This window comes from Phlebotomus argentipes, unplaced genomic scaffold (assembly GCF_947086385.1).
Source record: "Phlebotomus argentipes unplaced genomic scaffold, Phlebotomus argentipes genome assembly contig_8, whole genome shotgun sequence".
In the NCBI taxonomy this organism is placed as follows: Eukaryota; Metazoa; Arthropoda; class Insecta; order Diptera; family Psychodidae; genus Phlebotomus; species Phlebotomus argentipes.
The window spans coordinates 151,897-174,061 of NW_026776151.1; the positions used below are offsets into that span (position 1 = coordinate 151,897).

The 22,165-nt window shown below is 34.8% G+C and overlaps 1 protein-coding gene across 1 annotated transcript in view; it reads left to right on the forward strand.

Moving 5' to 3' along the window:
• LOC132261480 (TWiK family of potassium channels protein 18-like) overlaps positions 1 to 22,165 on the forward strand; it is a 38,963-nt gene that overhangs the window by 3,277 nt on the left and 13,521 nt on the right. Inside the window, 3 exon segments of the mRNA XM_059760321.1 lie at positions 6,209 to 6,305; positions 9,301 to 9,398; positions 9,474 to 9,502. Of these exon segments, the coding sequence (XP_059616304.1) occupies positions 6,209 to 6,305; positions 9,301 to 9,398; positions 9,474 to 9,502 (224 nt within the window).

The window sequence follows — 22,165 nt, forward strand, 5'->3', positions numbered from 1 at the left end:
GTTCAAAATTTTGCATTAAAACAGCTGCGAAATTTGTCAAATTTACTTCAAAACACTCAAAATGCCTTCAAATCGTTCGTTAAAGTGAAAATATTTCTCTGTATTTTTTATTTTGTAAATGTTTTATTGGTATTTATTGAAATTTTTTGACTAAAATGTGGCAAAATTAATAGAAAATCTGAAAATATTACTTTTCAAAGTCGATTTTTAATGGTTTTTGCGTCGATTTTATACAAAAAATCAACTTTTCATACTTTACTTGAACTTTTTCTTAATGTTTTCAAGTGCAAAAATTTAAAAAATATGAGAAATATTCATTTAAAGTCCAAAAAAACATTTTAGGATAATTCTGAAAATCTACAAATATTTTCTAAAAAGACGTTTTTATGCATTTGACTGCAATTTTTGAGACATTTTTCTTATGGGAAAATTCTTCAGCGTAAACAATGAAAATTCGACTTTTCATTCGCAAAACATGACAATTTTTTTCCATTTGTGCTTTTTAGATAAATAAGATTTTTTTCTATTGTCTCATAAAATACAAATCTTAAAATTCTTGTACAGAAAGAACAAATAAAAGGCTTTTCAAAAATACATAAGACGAAAACTATGATAAATCGACTTTTCATAGTTTTCCATTCACCCGTCGATATCCAAAATGGTTAAAAGTTAGATTAAAGTTAAATTTCGATTAGTTTTCATGCCGAATAACCCAAAAATAACCTCGTTTTGACGTTTTTGAGTCCATAGAGTCCAAAGTTTTGGGAATAATATTAAGAATTTTTCTTTCATCTTTTTGTTAGCTTCGCATCTTAACTTCACACCAAAAGAAAAGAAGTATTTAAAGTTAAAACTGCTGCAAAAAAATTATTTTTGGAATATTTTGTATCCAAAATCTAAATATAGCAAATAAATATTCATGAAAATTGCTCAAGAATTGACTTTTCTCCTGAGTTTCGAGAGCATTGCCAAAAGGGATAATCAAGGGGTAAACATGTGGCGCAATCACGGTTCACTCAGAACGCAATCTTCGCAATCCCAAACGCAATCCGCAATCCCTAGTGTAAAATCGCAATCTTTGGGCGCAATCCGCAATCTTTGGGCGCAATCCACAATCTTTTGGCGCAATCCGCAATCCTTAGTGTAAAATCGCAATCTTTGCGCGCAATCCGCAATCTTTAGGCGCAATCCGCAATCTTTTGGCACAATCACACAATCTTCGCAATCCGAGTTCACTCAGAGTGGCACATGTTTACCCCTTGGGGATAATAATGGAGAATAGCCTTAAATGATAGTTTCTTTTGCAAACAGGATTTAAAGTCTTTAGAATAGGTTGAATCATTCATTCTTGTCATCATTAATTCTGAGCAACTCTCGCCAAATATCAAATTGTGGTTGCCACTTGCCAACGTTGTGCAATCTCTCCAAGGATATTTCATGCATTAAATTGAAGGCAAATGCTCCTTTGGTGCAATAAAAAATGGGCGCAGTTGCAGGAGCTGCAAGCGGAGGCAGTTTACATTGATGTCGGTGCAGAGATTTTCTTATTAACACCACGATTTGTAAGATAATTCATGTGCATTTCCTCGTCGTTTTCTTCCCATCCCCCCTTAAAAGCGCCACAGTACATAAGAATGAGTGCCAGTTGGGTGGTCTTTGGAATTGATGGAAGTCAAATTAGCATAAAAGTCATAAAAATAACAAATTACATAAAATTCTGCACCTCGAAAATGCCATTTTCAAGCTCCTCACGACTGCAATTTTCCGCGTAGATTACAGCAATGGAGTCTTATTCTTAAGCAGAAGCATGTGGATGAGATTAACGTGATACTTTGCGAGTTAAGAATGCCAAATAGAATCAGTGAATAGCCATCATTATCTTTGTCTGTTTTGTCGATATGAAATGAGAATCTATTTCCTTGTTGTTACTATAAACTTTCATGTTTTTTCTTCTCCTGTTCTTCTTTTGGGTCCGAAAAAAGAGATGAAAATTCATTGTTTGCCTCTCATTTATAAGTAAATAACTGGGGTGTATATCTGTTTGGACAATGGGAGAAAAGAGAGCCGTGAGGAGGCGGAAAAAGCGAACTTTTACTCCACTGGCTATACATATGGGCCTGTGGAGCTTTGCACAAGGGGGAGATAATATGCCAAACACTTCCAAATTTGCCTGAAACTTCCCAGATTATTCTCAGAATTCCCCGATTATAATGAATCTCTTAAGTTTCCATTCGATATTTCTAAAAGAATCGACTCAAAATCGCTATTTTTGGACTTCTTTCCGACCATAACCTCAAAAATATCACTAAAAGATCTTCAAAAACTCCGTTTGGAAGTTTACTAGATCACAAAATCATCTTTTATGATGTGAAAATGATCTTAAAATTGCTGATTCACAGTCAAAATTGTCCAGAAAGTTGTCTAAATGGTCATTTTCCAAGTTCAAACGCGTAGTTTTGAGGTTATGTTCAATCTTAGCGCAATTTGGAATATTTCTTGGCATCAAAGAATCAAAAAAGCACTGTTAATTGCTTGCAAATGCTCAATTGATCTTGAGTACAAGAATTGATGTGCTACAATGAGAATTATTCACTAAATCTCTCCTTGATTCTCTACATAACCTAGAAAAAGGGATTTTATGTTTGTTTTTAAATGAAAATCGAAGGAAATTTTGAGAATCTGGATGATTTGTCAGTAAAAGAAGCACGCAGGAAAGGAATATTGAAGGGTTTTTCAACACTTCCACTCCTTAAGTACTTCTGACTGTATTATCTCCCCCTTGGGTGTGCATATATGTAGAAATTGGTGCAAATGGAGGTGGCGGAGAAAGAAAAGTTAACTTTACGAGAAAGGCGAACTGTATAACCATTTCACTGATCAACTTGTGCTGTTTTTGCTGTAATACACACACGCCGCACTTACCATCCAGTGCAATAATGAAACTATTGTGTTTCCCCTGATTGTATTCTTCGCCATCCGTCGTCCTCTTGGCAACCCCCATAAAAGGGTGTTAGTGGTATTTTCTGCTTCTTCCCTCCACTTGCTACTCACATAGTTGCTCCCGTTGTGAACTGCACGAGAACCTCCCCCTCGTCCCACTGCAATATTCAGCAAACTATTGTGCCATGTAGATTATGGACTGTGTTGTTTGGGGGTTGAGCATTAAGCTGCGGCTCGGCTCAATGGAGAGGCTCTTTACAAAATTGAAATTCATCCCGCATCCAATTCGTATATAAATAAACACGGATAGATTGATGTAGCCTTAGTAGTGCTGTTGCCACAGGCGATGGTCCACGGACAAGGTCATGGTGACCACTTTTGTGCTCTCCAAATCGCTCCTATATATGCACATACATCCAAGTGTTTTTTCTCCTCGAGGGGAGCGCAAGAAAGGGGAAATTGAGTGAAAAGAAAAGAGAGGAAAAAGCTCCCTAAGTTGAGGATAAGCGACCAAAGGCGATTACGCAAACTGTACCTAAACTCATGGATCAATTCCCACTCAAACTGAGGAATGTTAAAGGTGTGTAACAGGAGTTTTAAATACAGATTAATTCACGCTCCAGCAAGAAATGTTTGAAAAATAACAGCTTTAAAAATTGTCTTTGCTATTCTGAGTTACACATGTTAGGCTTAAAATGGCGGTTGTGTTAAAAAATTCACCACTTGTGTTAAATATTTCACCATAAGTATTCGAAAATTTCCCACAAATGTTTAAAATTCTGCATTTATGCTTAAAAACTCCGTCACGCGTGCTAAACAATCACAATTTGTGTTAAAAATTTCACCAGATGTTTTTGAAAATTCACCACTTGGTGTTAAGAATTCTCCATTTGTGATAAATATCCACCACGCGTGTTAAAAAATCTCGCTTCTCTTCGAAATTTAACATTTGTGCTAAAAAGTACTTCACGTGTGTTAAACATTAACACATTGTGTGTAAAATTCACCAAATGAATTAAGCAAATTTCTACCGTTTAAATGTGTTATCTTAAAACAAACTTCAATCGAACAATCTGTGATTTTGGATCTAACTTTTAAGTATGAAATTGAAATAATTTATCAGTAATTTCCTTTTTGATTCCTTGATGTTTAACATTCCTCAGTTTTAGCAGGAATTGATCCATCAGTCAGACTTTTTTTTCCTAATTGATCTCTGTGCATTACAAGTACGGAAACGTATTATATTCAGCACATTTACTTAGGCAACGCAAACACCTCTCGACGGTGTATTGATTACATTGCTCGCTTTCTTGACAAAATAAAAACAGAACACACTCTCGCCGAAATGGTGTTTGCTTTGGGAATGTTTAATGCTGAAGTGAAGTAAGAGAGACATTTTCTTCCTGCCTCCGAAGATCATTTCTGTGTGCTGTGGAAAATACACAAAAAGTCAACTGTTTTCACCAGAGGCCGTCATCAATAAGTAAATGAAATGGCAAAAGACGCTCGATTGCGTGTATCTTCAGGGAACACTCACGCAGGGACGAAACAATGAATAGATGAAGAGTCCTGAATTATTTCTTCTGCGGCGTCTTCGCTCAGGTTTTCCCGTGTGTAGTGTTTGTGTCCATTAACAAAGCGAAACAATTTCAAGCAATTTAATTACTATCGCCTGCAGGCGGACACATCTTCATTATTGCGGCAGACTTGTGCGCCATCCTCGGCATCCTTGCGACGTCCTGGACGCTAAATCATATCTGAACTCGTTCTAAAGACTGTCCTCTTGTCATGTGGGTGGCTTACGAGTGTGGCCATGATAGAGTCAACTCAAAGGACACACAGAAAACAATCCTGGCAATTATTTATTGTAACTGAAGAGATACGAACTGACAGAGACAAGGGTTAATTTCAATGGGAGACGTGATTATGGCGTCATCGCATACAGCAATTAATTGCTCTCTGCAATCCAATTCACTGTTGCACAAATCACTTGGATTTTGATATCAATTTAAACCAAATTGAGTCGCAATAATGATGCTATCACGCGATATAATTAATTCCTACACAAGAAAGCATAGGAATTAACATGGAATAAGACTAAATGGCTTTCTTTCCCCAAGTCAAGAGGGTGAATGCACTGATAGAATAGAAAATATGTAAAGGTGCTTCATTTGCATCATAATTATGCGAATTTCCCAAAGGAACAAGTCACAAGGCAATTCTTGATGAAATGGTCTCAAACAAATATTCAATTATTTGAATAAAATAAGCAAAAAATTCATATTTTCCCAAGTAAAATTGCAAAACAATTAAAATTTGAATAAAAAATCACGAAATAATAAAAAAAAGAACGACTGAAATTTGTCTAAAAAATTAAAATCTGAATAAAAATCACGGAATAATAAAAAAAAAACAACTGAAATTTGTCTAAAAAATCAAAATTTGAATAAAAAATTACGAAATGATAAAAAAATGACTGAAATTTGTCTAAAAAAAATCAAAATTTGAATAAAAATCACGCAATAATCAAGAAATTTTTGAATAATCACTAAGTTAAAGGTCTCAAATCGCGAGTGATTTCTTCCTTCGAATTTTCTCTGTGGTAAAGAATCCTTTCGGAGCTTTCACATAAATTTCCAAAGCTTTTCTACCATATTTATGGTAATTATTAACTTGAATTATGCATTTTTCCAATATCCGCAGACAATATATTTTTATAAATTTTTTTATAGGTTTGAGTGTTAGATTTTTAGGAAAAAGAACAGAAATAATATCAGAAAATTTACTAATAATGTTGGAAACTATTTCCAACTATGAAGGCAATTTTTCTTAGGAATTTTTTACATTTTCTATAAAAAGGTTGTGATCTTTGGTAAATTTGTGCCCATTTCTTTATGGAAAACGTCAAAAAGTTAGATATTTCCCTTAATTATGGCAAAAAATTGCTGTGTATTTTTCTCAGTGTATAAAAATGTGAAAATATGAAGAATTTATTTCGTCCGACCTAAATTTTATAAATATTTATTATCCTATTTAAACTTTTACGCACCTTTCATTTAAATAAAGCGCCTCGGAAGCGACGAAAAATCTTCACATTGTTCATCCGACAGATGAAGAAATTTTATGTTAATGAAATGTAATGTCATATTTTACCCGGAAGAAGCGCCCTATTTGTGAATAGAGTCACAATATTTATGATCATCTCAGCATGGCAAATGCAAAAGATATAATTTAATTACAGCGCGCTTCTTTTCATATTTCCTTTCAGAACGGTGGATCGACTTTGGTCGATAACGGAGGACTTGAACATTCTGTATAAAGAAAATTGGACACGACTTGCTGCTCAAGAAGTTCAGCATTTTCAGGTAATCCCTAAATGTGGTCACATCTTCCTCTTCACTGGAAGTCTGAAAGCTTTATAAAGTTTTGAGTAGTTTTTGGCGTTGGTGGGTTTTGTTCATGGCATTCGGTTTTTCTCTCTTCTTTTTTTTCTCTGTGTGTTGTGATGAAAATAATAGCCAACAAAAGGGACGATGGAAGACTTCGAGTAATAAACGTGAAAAGAAGGACATGAGAAAATCATAAATAAAAGTTTTGCTTTTAAGCAATAACAAAACTTTTATACCCACAGTGATGACAAAAGCTCACCTCGTCTATGAGATGACGAAGGACGAAATTCACGTGAATGGGGAAAAATTGAGAAGATCATCAAGCACACATTGCGGATTGTAAGAAAATTTGTGCATTTCCTCACAACTCGTGAATTCGTCCCAACAATTGCTTGTCGATTGTCCTCTTATGCTATGTCGTCAGCATAAAGCATGGCATAAAGTCACCAATTTCTCTGTATTTTCTCCACAGAGCGGAAAAATATATGTTCTGCACTTGAAGTTTGACATATGAAACTTCAAAGCAATTATATTATTGTCATTGAAGTTGATTCTGAGGTGAAATTTAATTGACAATTTATTAAATATACAAATTGCTTCACTAATTTAATGTCAAAGACTCCGAATTATACCCACGAAACCACTTGACTTTGACTTTGCCTATTGATTTATGAATGTTTTGACAGCATCACAGATATGTTCCAATTGCACAATATTCGCCAATGCTTGGCGCGCATGAAGCAAATTGTCAAGAGAGAAGAACCCCAACAAACAGTCCAGCATTTGATCCTGTGTGCGAATCGAAATATTTTGGTGTACAAGAGAAATATAGTGGGAACAAGGGGCAGATATTGTGGTTGGAAGTGGTGTACAACTTCACGGAAGTGTTTAGGAATTGAAAGTGGTAAAATATATCGAATATTTGCACTGCAAAACCTTCCATTTCAACAAATTGAGGCATTTTCTACATAATTTTGTTTGAAAATATCAATTATATTGCTTTAAAACATTGAAGTGATTAAAAAATCCTCAAAATCATGAAAATTGTGTTTAATCTGGGATTATTTCTCTTTTTTCTTGGTAAAGTTGTGCTTTTTCTGTTCAAAATAACTTCATTTTATGTAAGAAAGAGCTGAAAAGTCAATTATAACCTCAAAAATTCTATTTTAGTCTAGAAAAATGTCTTTTTTCTTAGTTATTTCCGCGGTTTTTGCTTAAAAGTGGCAAATTTAACGTGTTCTTTGTCATATTCACAAATTTTCTGGTGTAAAAAGGTTCAAATGAAGTGAGGAAAGATTTTAAAGCCGTATTCATAACCTCACAATTTGATCAAAAATTTTCTTTTAAATTTTCTAAAACATAAAATTAGAAAATCAAGAAACAAATTTGTCATAAACGAATCAAAGAACAATAAAATCAATTTTTACAATCTAAAATCTAAGCATTTGAAGAGCTTAAGCTTCTTGAGACGGAAAAACCTGGATTATATTTGTGATAAATCAGAAATTCGTGTAGGAAACAGTTGAAGAAGTGTGAGAAAAGCCTTAAAATACCTTTTAGAAGTGTCCGGAAGTGGTGTACAGATTTGGGGCATAGTGTCTCCCCCTTGAGTGGGAGTGAATTGGGAGAAAACCAATATGTTGCACACACAGACATTGCTTTTCATTACACCCAGAGATTCGCCACTTCGGCCATGAGAGCAATTACTATACGGAATATATCGATAGTCGCACAAATCACGATTCAACCCAATTCGCTCCTGAGTCACCCTCGTCTTTCGGCGTAGCGAATCGATGGTTGTTAAACATTTTCAATATTGTACTTTTGCCCGAGCTTTCGCCATACATTTGCCCTCGTACATTATGTACATCGGAGGACATTTAGGAAGGCCAATTCGGCTGTGCTGCTCAAATTGGTTGCACTGCGAGAGTGGAAGAGTTACGCTGAGTCAAATTGCTACGAAATTTGGTCACTTATATATGAAATTTCAACAAATTTCAACCTTGTAAATTCACTCAATTGGACGAAAGATTCTTCTGAGTGCGAAGCTCCTGAATTTGGCACATTTCATATGAATTTGAACACAAGAAAAATCCATATTGCAGAAATATTGAAGAGTTTCAGTTATGTGCTCCGTTCAAGGGGGAGATAATGTGGCTAAAATACTTTTACAAACTCTCTAACACTTCTAATGTTTCTTAAAATCATTCAGGACCTCAAACTAAGAGTAAAAAAATTATTTTTCAGCAGAGAAACCGAAAAAATCAGTGATAAATTGGTAAAAATTCCAATTTTTTCGATCATAACCTTAAAAAAACAATTGTTTCAAATACTTTAATTTTCTAAATTATATTTTACCATTTGTAGAAATTCCCTTTTGAGCCCAAAATTGAAAATTTTCATTAAAAACTTGGTGAGAAAACTCTAAAATAAGCATTTTTCAAATTTGATTTAGATTTTTGTGGTTATGTTTCACTTTTGCAGAATTTTAGGCGTTTTTTTTAATACTTAAAGTCTGATCTTTATTGTATGCAAATTATCCAAATTCTAAATTCTGCCAATTAATAAGAATTGATGTTTTTGGAGGTTATTTTCTTACTCATAACCTAGAAAATCATGCAGACGCTTCTTTTCTAAGGACAAATCATCATATTTTCTCTTCTGTCCACAATATCTCCCCCTTGGCGTCGTCCGAGATGAACATGAGCTCCAATATTGGGCGATTATAAGAGTGTATGATTGGTCTGATGGGGTTTGGATGAAATATTGCCATGAGACTCGGATGTTTGACTGAGTAAACACTGTCTGTATTCGACTTGGACATGCAAATTGAATTCTTGAGGATCTGTCCGTGTGCTCGTGTGCCAAGCGAGGCAAATTGTGTAAACATAATTTCAATCACAGAGAAATCTCAAGGTGATGCCATTGGATTGATTATGCAACGTGACTCTGATCGGCGAATGTCTTGCAGGACACGCTGCTGAGAGCCGTGCAGTCCTCGAAGCTGCAGCAGCCAGGATTGCAGCCGGTGATCAAGGCGTACCGATGGGATTACGCCTCGGGCTTCTTGTGAGTACCTTTGAAATATGCAAAATCCCCCCTAAAACAACCAGCCATTCTCACATTGCTCCACTTCGCCCACAGATATTCCCTGGCCTTAATCACCACAGTCGGTAAGATTGAACTGGAATCGATATAATTTAATTATCAATTTTCCCTCATGTCTTGGCGCAATTTGCCCCCTGAATTATTATTTAATATTCAAATTCCAGCCGAAAAAAGGTTACACCTTGTTTTGTTGGCACAAAATCTTGCTTTCGTGCAAAACCACGCTCAATTTATTTCTCAGAATCGAATGAAGAAAAAGAAACTCTGAAATAAGACGACATGTAAATCGAAAATTATGTCTATTTTTAAACCCAATCTCCAGATCTTTTTTTGTATTCTTCATTAGCGTATAATTAGAAAATTCATCAGATCTTCTCTTTATATCAGAAAAAAATACATTGAATAATTAAAATAATGAGAAATATTTTACAAAGCGAAAAATCACTCAAAAAGGAGAAAAAAGTCACAAATTTTGCCACAAGCTCGCTTTTAAACTGCTCAAAGGCCAATTTCGCCTTTAAGAAAATCAAACTTCATCTTTTGAGGATGAATCCGAGCTTTTCTGTGCGAGAAGCTCCATTTTCACGCTCAAATTTGCTTCTCTCATGGCCAGAAGCACGCCAAGAAGTTGTAACTTTACTGCCCTCTGGCGGTCAAATGCGGAGAAATTAATCAAAATATTCAAAGATATTGAAATTTTGAATAAATACACAGGATTTATTTAAATATAAAAGTGAAAAAGAATATTAAGATTTCTGTTTTGCCCTCAAATCAGAGTATTTCTTTGTGTCCGGCCAACATTGGTTGAACGGACATAAATTCAATTTATGTTTACTGTATGTTGAGCCTTAGGAATTGATGGTAAAGCGAAATCTTGTTAAAAGCCAAATATCTTCAGACATGAAGAAAGAACAAATGATTTCAATTAAAGACACTAAGTCTTGTCATAATTAATACAGTCTCTGCATGAGAAACATAATCCGCAGTTCATGAATGACATACGCAAGCATAAACAGAGGACAACCTGCGGGTGATGCTTGTTAAAGAGAACACAAACATATTTTATCTCCTTGTATTGTAGAATTCAGGGAAATTTTTTAATTTCAGAAACAGCTTCGCGGTGGAGTTTTTTTCTTCTTCTTTTCTCTACTTTTCACTGCCAAACGGATTCAGAAAACGTTGGGTGTATTTTCAATGGGGGGGAAATTCATTAATGGATGAGGTGGGTGGGAAACAACTTTTTTTTTTCGGATATTATTACCCCCAAAAGTTGGTAAAGCATGCGAAGAAGATAAGAAAAATATACAACGAGAGGGAGGATCAGTGGCACAAATTCACGTTAAAGTTGCATACTTTCCGGGACTCTTTAATAAGCTAATAGCATTTTGAAAGAGAGAGAGAGAGAGAGAGGCAAAGTCGGCAATTTTTCCACCAGATATTTGTCGTAACTTTGCAACAAATCCACTTTATTTGCATACACTCTCCATCGATTTTGGGATGTGAGAGACGAAAAGTTTTCCACACAACTTTTCCCACTCGCAGAAATCTACATGAGGAATTGAGCTTTTGCATTTTACTCTCGCGATAGAGCTGTAATCAAGGGGAAAATCACTCGCGCTTTCAGACCATTCAATTTGGAATTATTCGATAATTCTTTTTAATTCAAATTTTGATTATTTCATAGAAATTTCAATAATTTTTTGAATTCTTTTTGATTTTTTTCTGAATATTTTATCAAAATTTAAGTTTAATTTAATATTTGTGATTATTTTCTTCACATATCGTTTATGGCAAATATTTTAACTTTTTTCTACTTTTTAATGTTTTTTTTATCCTTAAAATATGAAAAATTCAAATTTAATCAAAAAATTGTGTTTTTTGTAGAATATTCTTTTTGCAAATATTTAAATTCAACTGCTTTACAAATTTCATTTTAACGGAATTTTAGTGCTTTTTACATTTGAATTTTAATAAAATATCCCAGAAAATATCTGAATATGATTTAAAATTTTGCTTTAAAAATATGTATATTTTGATTATGTCGCAAATATTTGATTGAGACCACTAGGATTGCCTCAAAAACCGCCCTGTGATTTGCCCCTTGGCTGTAATGTTAGCCAACAAGTGATTCAAGAAGCAAGTTTACTGGTGAATTGTGGAGATAAAAATACAAACTCAAACAGGAAACAATTCGCTGCAAAGTAATTGAAATTCACAAACTAAGAATTAGTTTTAATATTAGATTATTTTGCACACAATTAAACAAATCCCACAACTGACATCACAGTGAACAAACTGCATAAATTTTCTCCGCACTGACTTCAAGATAGCGGCGCTCATGATGAGAATATTCAGTTGTAATAATTCTTCCTGGCTGTAATTATGGAAATTAGTCATCCTTTCGCAGTGTATGGAAAGTTGTGATGTGAGCAAGACAACGCGAGAGTGCAGATTATTCTCTAAACTAAACCAAGGAGGAGCATTACTTACGTCTTTAACTATCTCTCGAGTGTGGTTTGGCTGCTCTTCGGCACAACTAATCCCTCAAGTAATGCTCTTCCTTCCCGGCGAAGGAAGATCTCTTCAACTCCGCCAAAATGTTGCTTCTGCTCACAAATATGCATATCCGCATGCCTAATTTCCATCCTACGCCACTGTGGCTGATAAGTTTGGTGAGAAGCGTCACGCGAAAAATCAAAAAATCAAAATAGTAGGGGAGAGCGGGGCAAAAATGGGAAAGTAATGAATTAGGGAGTCGCGTTTCAAAATTATCGTGATTTCAGATCCTTTTCGGCATTTACAAGTCATTTCTCACAAAATCCATTCAACTATTTCAATAATTTCTCACTTTTCTGGCCTTTTCTGGAAGAGTTACAAAGTGGGGCAGCTTTGAAAAGCGTCTTTTACGAAGAGAAATGTAACTTTATTTGCGCATTTTGCATAAAATTGCAAGGATAAAGACTGTTTACTTGATATTTTTAAATTTAATTCATGATCTTCTTGGAAATATTGAAGAAAATGACTTCTATCAAAGGTGTCTCTGCTAAAGTGTCTGTGCTACAATAAAGAATTTACCATGAAATATTCCTCAGTTACTTAAAAGCTTTCTTTGCTATTTCTTTCTAAATTAACTCTAAGAATAAGTGAGATTTGCAGTCAGAATTTGCTGCAAAATTATCCAAAAACTACCCCAAAGTGGGGCAGTTTTGCACAAAATGCAGAGAAATGGAAAACCTTTGATTTTAAAGCCCAAAAATGCATCGAAAGTCTATACTTAAATTGATGTACCAAAATTCTTGGAAATTCTAATTTATACCACGAGAATAATGAGATAAAATGTACACACGAATAATATTTTTTAATTCCGATTCAATGAATTTACTGCAAAATATCACATTGCATGAATTCTGGGTTATTTTGCGTTGCGCATTTTTCAACATCTCTCTGGCAATTAAATTTGCATAATATGTCGCTGATTTAGTGAATTAGGAGTGTTTTCGCGTGTCGCGCTGAGTATGTTGATTGTTTCCACAAAGACTATATTCTGTGGATGGTGATGGAAAAGAGGTGATTTAATCAGTGTGAAAGAGGCTGAAAGTCGTGCGTAAAGCGTGGAACACAGGTGTGCAAATCCTTAAATTTTACAAACACTCTCGGCGATGGCATTGAAGACAGACTTGCGTAGAAGAAAAGCCCTTTTCTAGCCCTTTCGTGAGACAAAGAAATGCAGAGGGTTTTGTTGTGCGTCAGATCATTAAAGTCTTCCCTTTTTCATCTTCATCTCAACGACAACGAGCGGCACCGCCAAAATTATCCCTATTGTTTTCTTGCGAATGTGTTTCACCGCGAGAACCAAAATAAGCAATTTGAATTTTAAATTTGACTCTTGGTCTCCGCCCCGCACATAAATTGACATTTCCCAGATTCTTCACCACGTGAAACACATTCAACTTACCACGCCAGTGAAAAAGCTTTATTGTGCACTTGACTTGGAGGAAATTGTTTATTTTTTCACATAAACCGACAAATGCAGTGGAAAGCGTGAAATAATATCATACTATTTTCTTCAATAACACTGTGCAACACTTTTCTGCCCTTTTTTGAAGTATAGATTTTCTGATTCCTTCAGTCATCAGCTTTTCAACGGTACCTTCCTTTTTTCCTAGACTATTTTCCATTTTCCCCTATTTTCACCCACTTTGCCGCACTTATGTGCTCATATCTCGCCCAATTTTCCACGGATTTTCCTCAAATTAGGCTCAAATGTTAGCTATTGAAATTACCCACTACTTTGTAAAACATTGTGAGTGTTTTAGATCACTCCTTGTTGGTCAAAAATGATCTTTTGTGAACCACTAGGTAAGAAATTCACCGGGTTTTTTTTACCACTTTTTTCTAAATATCTCCGAAACGAAGAAACTTTTATGTTGGATTATTTTTCCTATGTGTAGAGCACTTTAGGGGATGCATTTCCCCCATACATGCCGAAGTGATATTTCTTTTCTATCTGCCGGAAAAACGAGGTTTTCCCTCGACAAGTTTTGCTTATTTATGTTACGCACACCCGCTAAAAAATTTAAAGAAGGTACATTTTGCTGTCTACGCACTCATTTAGATGATGATAATGCTTAGATGTTAAAACAAAAGAGAAAAAAGGCCAATATCTCGACTTTTTAGCTATTTTACGTGAATTTTTTGTGTTTTTTATGGAGTTGTTGTCATTAAGACCAAAAAAATACGTACGAAGACTTCTTTTTTTTATGGGGAATTACTTTGGAATTTATATGCAATTATTGAGCAAGAAATTATTAAATTTCGCATAGAATTCAGTGAAAAAGTGTGGAGAACTTCTTGAATGCGCTGAGCGGATTGATGAATTTTGGCGAAATCTGTCACACTCTTGTGTGAAATATTAAAGCAAAGACACAATGGCTGCGGGAAGACGTTTTGCGAGGAATGAAGAGGCGGAAGACAAGGTGGAGAATGGAGGCAACTTGGCTGAAGAGTGCTTTTCACTGCAAAAATTCTCGAAGGCACATCGGGGAGCATGAAGAGATCATTTGGCACATTTCAATGGGCTAATGATTCTATTTAGAATTCGCTGTCTGTGCATCCGCAGCGTAGAGAAAGGAGCGCGTTCGTGATTAAAGAGAATCTGGGTTAATTGCATCTATTGCTGACTATAAGTACTAAACGGCAAATTACTCTAGAGTTCTTATTTTTAGATGAAGTACCGCGCATCAGCTTTTATTGCCAACAAGGAAAATTGAATGGGTGTATAAACACAATATAATCATTCGCCTTCCATGTAATATAATATATATCAGCGAAAGGGTGAAAAGTTTAAAGTCATTTTCAGTCCAAAGAGAGCTCTTTGTGCATCAATTTCCCAGGGTTTTCCAAGGAATTTCACAGCAACATGGAATCAAATAAACATTTACAAAATTAATCCCTATTTTGTAACGTCGAAAACCACATTTCAAACACTCTTTTGCAATATAATTGCATGTAATATTAATTGAAAAGTAATTAAGAAATATTATTCATGCATTTTTATAGTTATTGTGATTGAATTTCAGTATTAATTGTAATGCTGAAATAAAAGAATAAATTTTAAAGATTTCTTTCTGCAAAAGAAAATTTAAGCGGCTTTTAAGAATTATTAGGAATTTGATTTTTTAAAGACTAAATAACATTTTAAAGTAGGAAATCTTTCATATAAATTGAAAGTAATTTAAAAACAGTGCTAAAGGATTATCGTCAAAAAATACATTAAGAGTTCAATAAGGAGAAGGAAATGTTGAAATATTGAAATATCGTTGAACCCAAAAAGGTGAAAAATCTTTGTTTTATATATTTATTACAAGAAATTGTATGAATTCAATACTGTTTAAGCTTCAAGACTCTCATGAGTGCAATAATAGTGAAAACAGCAAAGGAATTATGTTAAAAATACTATATTTTGCAGTACCAAATTTAACTCACTTCATTGGGTTTTCGCTCAATAATCCTCATTTGTGGTTTTGCTTAATCAAAATTCCTGCCGCTCCTTGATAATTATTCTCCATTTCATTCAATAAGACTATTAAAGACACCAAAATTGCAATGTGGAACACTTAGAATGCGTCGTTTGAGTGAAAACTACTAATAAAATACAGCAATTTTAGCATAATTCAATTGCTAAACTGTGCAAACCTCCTGTGAAGGAGTAATTAAACTTGTTTACGTGATGTTGATCAATTAAGCATAAAACATATGAGGAAAACCATGACATATATTGCAGTTAGAACTTTGTTATCTCAAACACTGATTGATGTAAATAATCAATTTTCCTCCTCCACAGAGTGCTCTTAAGTTAAGAGGCGAAGCTGTGCATGTTTGTGATTCTATTAAAATATACATTATAACATTATGTGTGGGCTTTTTGTCCACAATGATCATAAATCCATTTCGCTAATGCCACCAATTTTGATTTGATGGGTGCAGAATGCCTAATATCTGGCATGCATAATGGAAATTGCATTTAGTTTTGCATCTACTAGATGTCTTATGCATATTTAATGATGACGTGCGAGCATAAATTTCCTATTATAAGTGCAAAGAGTGCAAGTGGAATATTGAATGGTGGGAGAGAAGAGTTTCACGTAATATGTAAATGTTGAGCCATCAAATATTGAACACGGACAAACTACATTCTCGAGCACATCTGGCAGATTTTCTGCCAGTGTTTTTAGTCCAATTAATTCCCAGAATGTCGATCAAGAATGGTCAGACGAGTGATAAATTCTGGTCTGGATATTCCACTTGGCAGAATCTTCCAAGATTCTTCAATTAATCACTTCGCGGGGGCTGATGAATTGTGGCTTTTCCCCGAAGTGTGCGTGAAATATTAAATTTCCCGGGATTTTGAGGGTGAAGAAGAAGAAAAAAAAATTGAATTGCACTCGCGGTTCAACACAAAACGACATTTCCATGAGGTTTTCTATGGCAAATGTGTGTGTGTGTGTGTAAATATTTCCCACTCACCCTTTGGGGGATGGAAATGCGGTGAATTTGGGAGAAGAAAGAATAAAGTAGGGCAAATTCCACAAAGTGAACAACCAATAAACCCCCACGTTTTGTTTGCGCGACTTCTTCGCATCTCCTTTTTCCGCTCAAGGTGGAATGAAATCGAGAATTTCTCATGTTCAATTGTGACGATTTCACATCGCATCTCATGCTAACTTCCTCTCTCTCTGATCTACAAGACACCAAATTTGAGCAACAATTTCTCATATTTTATTCCACAATTCACTCCGTGTTACAACATAGAAGACAGCAAAATAGCAGGAAGGAATGCGCGTGTGAAGGAAAAAGGAAGTGGAAGCATAATCGCAAGAGTCGAACGTGAAACAGACATAAGTGAATAAAGATGAAAAGGTGTGCGTGTTGAGCTTTAAGAATTGATTTATCGGAGCTTTTAAAATTTCCTCTCCTCAATGTATGAATTTTGCAAAAAGCGCTACACAGGATGTGTATTCATAAGGGTGAGTGATTTGGTATGAAATATCCATACAAACTTTCTCCGGGAAGTTTATTCTAGCCTTTCAGACGTTCGAGATTGAATTAAGAAGATGAAATCTACCGGAGAGATATTGATTTTAATGGATTTTGCTGGAAACGATTGGAATTTTACTTGATAGCCGTCATTTTCTCCATGAAAAACCCAACTGTATCGCAGTTATTGACTCTATCTAGGGCAATGACAAGGGGGAGATATTATGGTCAGAAGTTGTAGAAAGTTCTGTGGAAGTGTTTCAATATATTCAATATGATGCGTTCCAAAGTAACTCTCAAAAGGAATTACCGCAAAACTTGAAGAAAAAGAATTGTTCTTTACAGTTTTCTAGGTTATGTTATGAATTTAAATAATAATAATAATAATAATAATATTTATTTTACACTCGAGCCTTTATAAGTTGATTACAGTTAAGTCTTCGAGTGGCGGCTGCCGCCGTCATTCACCACAGCCTCAACGGGACAAAACGGCAGAAAAATCCTGCATCATTGGCTGATTTGTCCCATAATACTTTACAATAATTTAATTAAAAAGACTTAAGTGTTTAGGTACGAGAAGCATGACATGATCAATACATAAATAAAGGATCTCGAGGGGTTTGTTAGCGGCTTAAAGTCCGAAGACTTTGTGTTGCCGCCAACGGAGTTTGGGTTTGCTACGCTAATTCTTGTGAATGACTATATTGGTAGTGCCACAAGCGCCCAGGGAAAACTCATGAAAACCACGAAATATCTGCATCATGTTAACCGAGACGAGAGTAAGTCTTCATCAAACCTCTTCCAGAGGATTTCGCGTAATTTTTTCATGAACAGGAACGAGCAGCTTATGTCTTTTACCTCCGGAGGCAGTGCATTGAATAGGGTCGGAGCGCGGTACTCAAAAGTCCTTTTGTAGAGCTCAAGTCTAGGCCAAGGTACAGGAACCTGGATACCTCTTCTATCTAATCTTTGTCTACGCGACGTAAGATATCCTCCTCTCAGAAAAAAACAACTTTATGCACCTGTACTCGTAGAGATACTGCAGGGGCATGACTCTCCATTCCTGGAAAACTCCCCTCACCGATTCCCATCTTTTCTTTCCCATCAGTGCTCTCAGTGCCTTGCGCTGCACAACCCCGACTAAATAAATTAAACTTTGCCACTAAATAACCTCAAATACCATTAATTCTTTCGCCTAAAGTGATATAATTTGCATTAACCAAGACATTAACTGACACTATTACAAGTTTTCAATGAAAAACTGTGTCAATTATGATAAAATTGATCATAAACTCTAAAATATTGTTTCAGGATATACAAAATTTACTATTTTAAGAGCTGTTTGATAGATTTTCTACGCTAAAACAGAAAATTTCAGCTATTTGTCGAATTATAATAAATTAAAATTCCCCATATTTGTCTGCAAAAGATTCCCAAAAAGTTTCTTTTAAGGATTTCAAGTCAATTTTGAGGTTATGTGCCAAAGTGTACCCAAAAGAGCGACTGAAAATTTAATATCATCAAAATATCTGCTGTAAACTTCAAATATTTCACAAATCCAAGTAAAAAGAAGTATTAAATTTTAGGTTATGTCACTTTAGATGCTTGGAATGAGAAGAAATTAACAGAATACGCATACTTTAAGCACTGCCAAAGTTCTTCACAGATACTTGAGTCATATTATCTCCCCCTTTGGGCTGTAATGCTTCTAAGAATTGTCAGAGCGATTAAGATGATACTTGAAAAATCTAATAACCCACTTTACAAGTGTCAAAGAAACTTTATATTGCACACTTTCCCCTTCCCAGAAATCTCTAGTCTTCCAAGTTTCATTTCATTTGCCGGTGTTTAATTAATTTCTTTAGCTCAACTCCTTTTCCTCAGATGTATAACTATATATTTACTTACTTCCGTGCCACAAGAAGCAATAATCAAAATTTTCATTATCTCTCCTTTACATATAAACTATTCAGGGAATGTGTGGGAAAAACACAAATACAAACTGCAATGAGATACGAAATTCCAATTAAATTTACCACCAAGGAAGAATTTTCATTAGACATGAGAGGTGTTCGGAGGACAAAGTTTTTCCCAACATCACATGCACTTCCTTGCTCATCCCTAAAGTAAGTCAACTGTGGAAGTTGGCGTGATGTTGGACCAGAATAAGGGGTTAAAAGTCTCTCTATAATTTTGTCAAAATCACCATGAGATGTGATATTATTCCGTTTGCGCCGGATGTTGACAGCCCAGTGACTGATTACAGAATGAAATCAATTTTCCACCTCTGTGCATTGTTGCACAATGTTGCATTATCCACACCCTCGAGCCCCCATATCATTATATACATATGTATAATGCGTATAATTTGATTTGCTTTCATCCGCCCGCACTTTGGCAGAGATGTGTCCTTGCAATCAATACAGCATTCAATTTATTTTATAACCCGTAATCATCGTGGTGTCCAATTTTATTTACAAATGTATGCCAATAATGTGCACATTTCAACCTTTTCCTAATGTAATTCAATTGTGTCTGACCACGAGGAGAGCGGCATGAATTTGTATTAATAATTTAGCCCCATGTATTTTCCTCTTAGGCCTTTTGCATAATTTAGATGCCGAACAATTTACTGAAAGCCATTCTCAAATGCCTCAATGCATGCCAGTGATGTGCCGGTTGATATTCAATATCTGCTCGCAACCGCGAATTTTCAGCATTTCCTGGCCAACTCCCGTATATATTGAGCAGCGCTGCTCATCTTTGTGCACAATCAACCTTGGGCACAATAGCAGATTCCAAGGGGTAAATGATATCCCTTAAATCTGTACATGACTTCCTAAGACTTCTAGCAATTGTTTGCAAACTCTCTGACGTTTTTATTCGATATTTCTGTAAAAATCCACTTAATAGTGCATTTTTGGCATCTTTTCCGACCATAATCTCAAAATATCACTAAGAGATCTCCAAACACTCCGTTTGGAAGCTTTCTATCTGTGAAATCTGACGGAAATTCTGTAGGATGCTTCCATAGATCATGCCAGCACAATCTTTCTTTTTGTTGACATTTCTACGTTCCGATATGAAGATGTGGAGGGCCTCGAATGCTTCCAGTTTTTGTTGAAGCTTTCCCACTTCCGCTGAACTATACACCAATTCTCTCTGCATTATCTCAATCTTGTTCTGATAGCGAAAGAAGTACATTATCTTCTCCGGAATTGCTATGATGATTTTGTGCAACACTTCGCATGGAAAGATCGTGGAAATTCTGTAGCAAGTTTTCCTCAGCATGCACGATATACTGTAGTAATTTAGCAGTGTAAAAAGGGGGTAATTTCAGCATTTAGCGTTAAATCAACAGTGTGTACATGTTCCAAACGAGCAACCCTCTATGGAGGTTTCTAAATCATGAAGGGGTGTGTATAATTAGTGCAGAATTTTCTCCTGTCAGTGAGAAATGGCGTGGAATGTTGTAAAATCCACCCACATCGCCGCTTTGCTAAACACTTCATGAGCATATTGAAGAAGTTTTCACCTGTCTGAGGTCAAGTGTACGCGCGAGATGGCATTATACACTCTGTATACGTGATAAATACAGTGGAAAAAGAGCAGAAAACAGAGTGCAAGTGAAAGAAATTTAATTACACCCCTGAGAACAAGTCCAAAGGCATCTCATGAGACGCTGAGTGATGCGGTTTATCTCGTGCTGCGCCATCAACTGCCTTTTAATGCAACATCTCATGTGTGCAAAATGCCGAAATTGCATTTTCGGTGACTCACTGACGATATGCACTTTGACATGGAGTCACTTTAAGGCATTATCACTTTAAGCTGCATCGTGTTGGTGATGAATTTAAGGTGTCACGATGGAAATTGGTGCAAATTGACAGTGAAAATATAGTTTGTTGACCAAAATTTATGCAATGTAAATGGCAAAAGTGTGAAAATGATTCACTTTTCAGTGGTTTAAAATGTCTCTGATGTGGCTTTGCAAAAGGGTTTTTCCACTTTTGAAACATGTGTTTTTGATTTTTATTCGATAACCAAATAAATTGACATTTCAAATAAAAATACATTTATTGGTTATGATTGTGTGATAACCGCAGTGATTAATGTGCACAATAATTTTTATTTATTTTCTGCAAATATACACCGATGGGTGCCGTGAAGACTATCAAAAGTCAAAATCGTCATTTTTCAGTAGAACGATTTGAAGTTTGAGAGATGATTTTGCTTTGAAATTTTCCTAATTTTCCCATAAACTCTCTGTTATCTTTCAGTAAATTGATAAAATTGCTCAATTCTATTTTTATGCAATTTTTCCCAGGTTTTTCCACTGTTATTTGTTTGAAATATTAACCAAAATACGAAGAGTTGATAGACGAATTGGGAAAATTTGCTACAATAAGACGATTTTTGATAATTTTTGTGTACTTTTTTTTCAAACAATTCGTAAAAATCAACTTTTTACATTTTTCCTGCCCATCATTTTCCCAAGAAAAAATTGAAAAAAATAATCAAATTATGATTTAAATAATAAAAAAAAGATTACATTCTCAACTAGAATTGCAAAAAAAAAATCTAATTTTGAATACACAAAAAAAAAGATTATTTTCCCGCAGTTAAATCACAAAGAAAAATCAAAATATTATCAAAAACTAAATAAAATAGTCAAAAAATGAATATTTTCTCAAATAAAATTGAAAAATAATTGAAAAAAAAAAGATAATTTTCCCAAATAAAATGACAAAAAATCAAAATAACCCAAAATTGAATGAAAAAAATAAAAAAATGAATATCTTCTCAAGAAAATTTTGAAAAATAATCATTTTTTGAATAAAATAATAAGAAAAAAACAAATCCCAAGTAAAATTGCATTAAAATCTCAATAATCAAATTCTGAATTAAATTATCCAAAAATGAATATATTTTCCAAAGTAAAATTGAAAAATAATCAAATTCTTATAAAATATTCAGAAAATAATCAAAAAATAATCAGAATTTTGTACGAAATATTCAAAATTTGAGTAAAAATCACGAAATAATCGAAAAAAAGATTGAATAATCACAAAGCTAATCGTCTCAATTTGCGCGACTGATTAGCCCCTTGGGCGTAAACTATCAAAAGTCGACTTTTCATACTTTTCAACGCAACATTGAGAAATTTTCTACACGCGGAGTTTTTAAGAAAA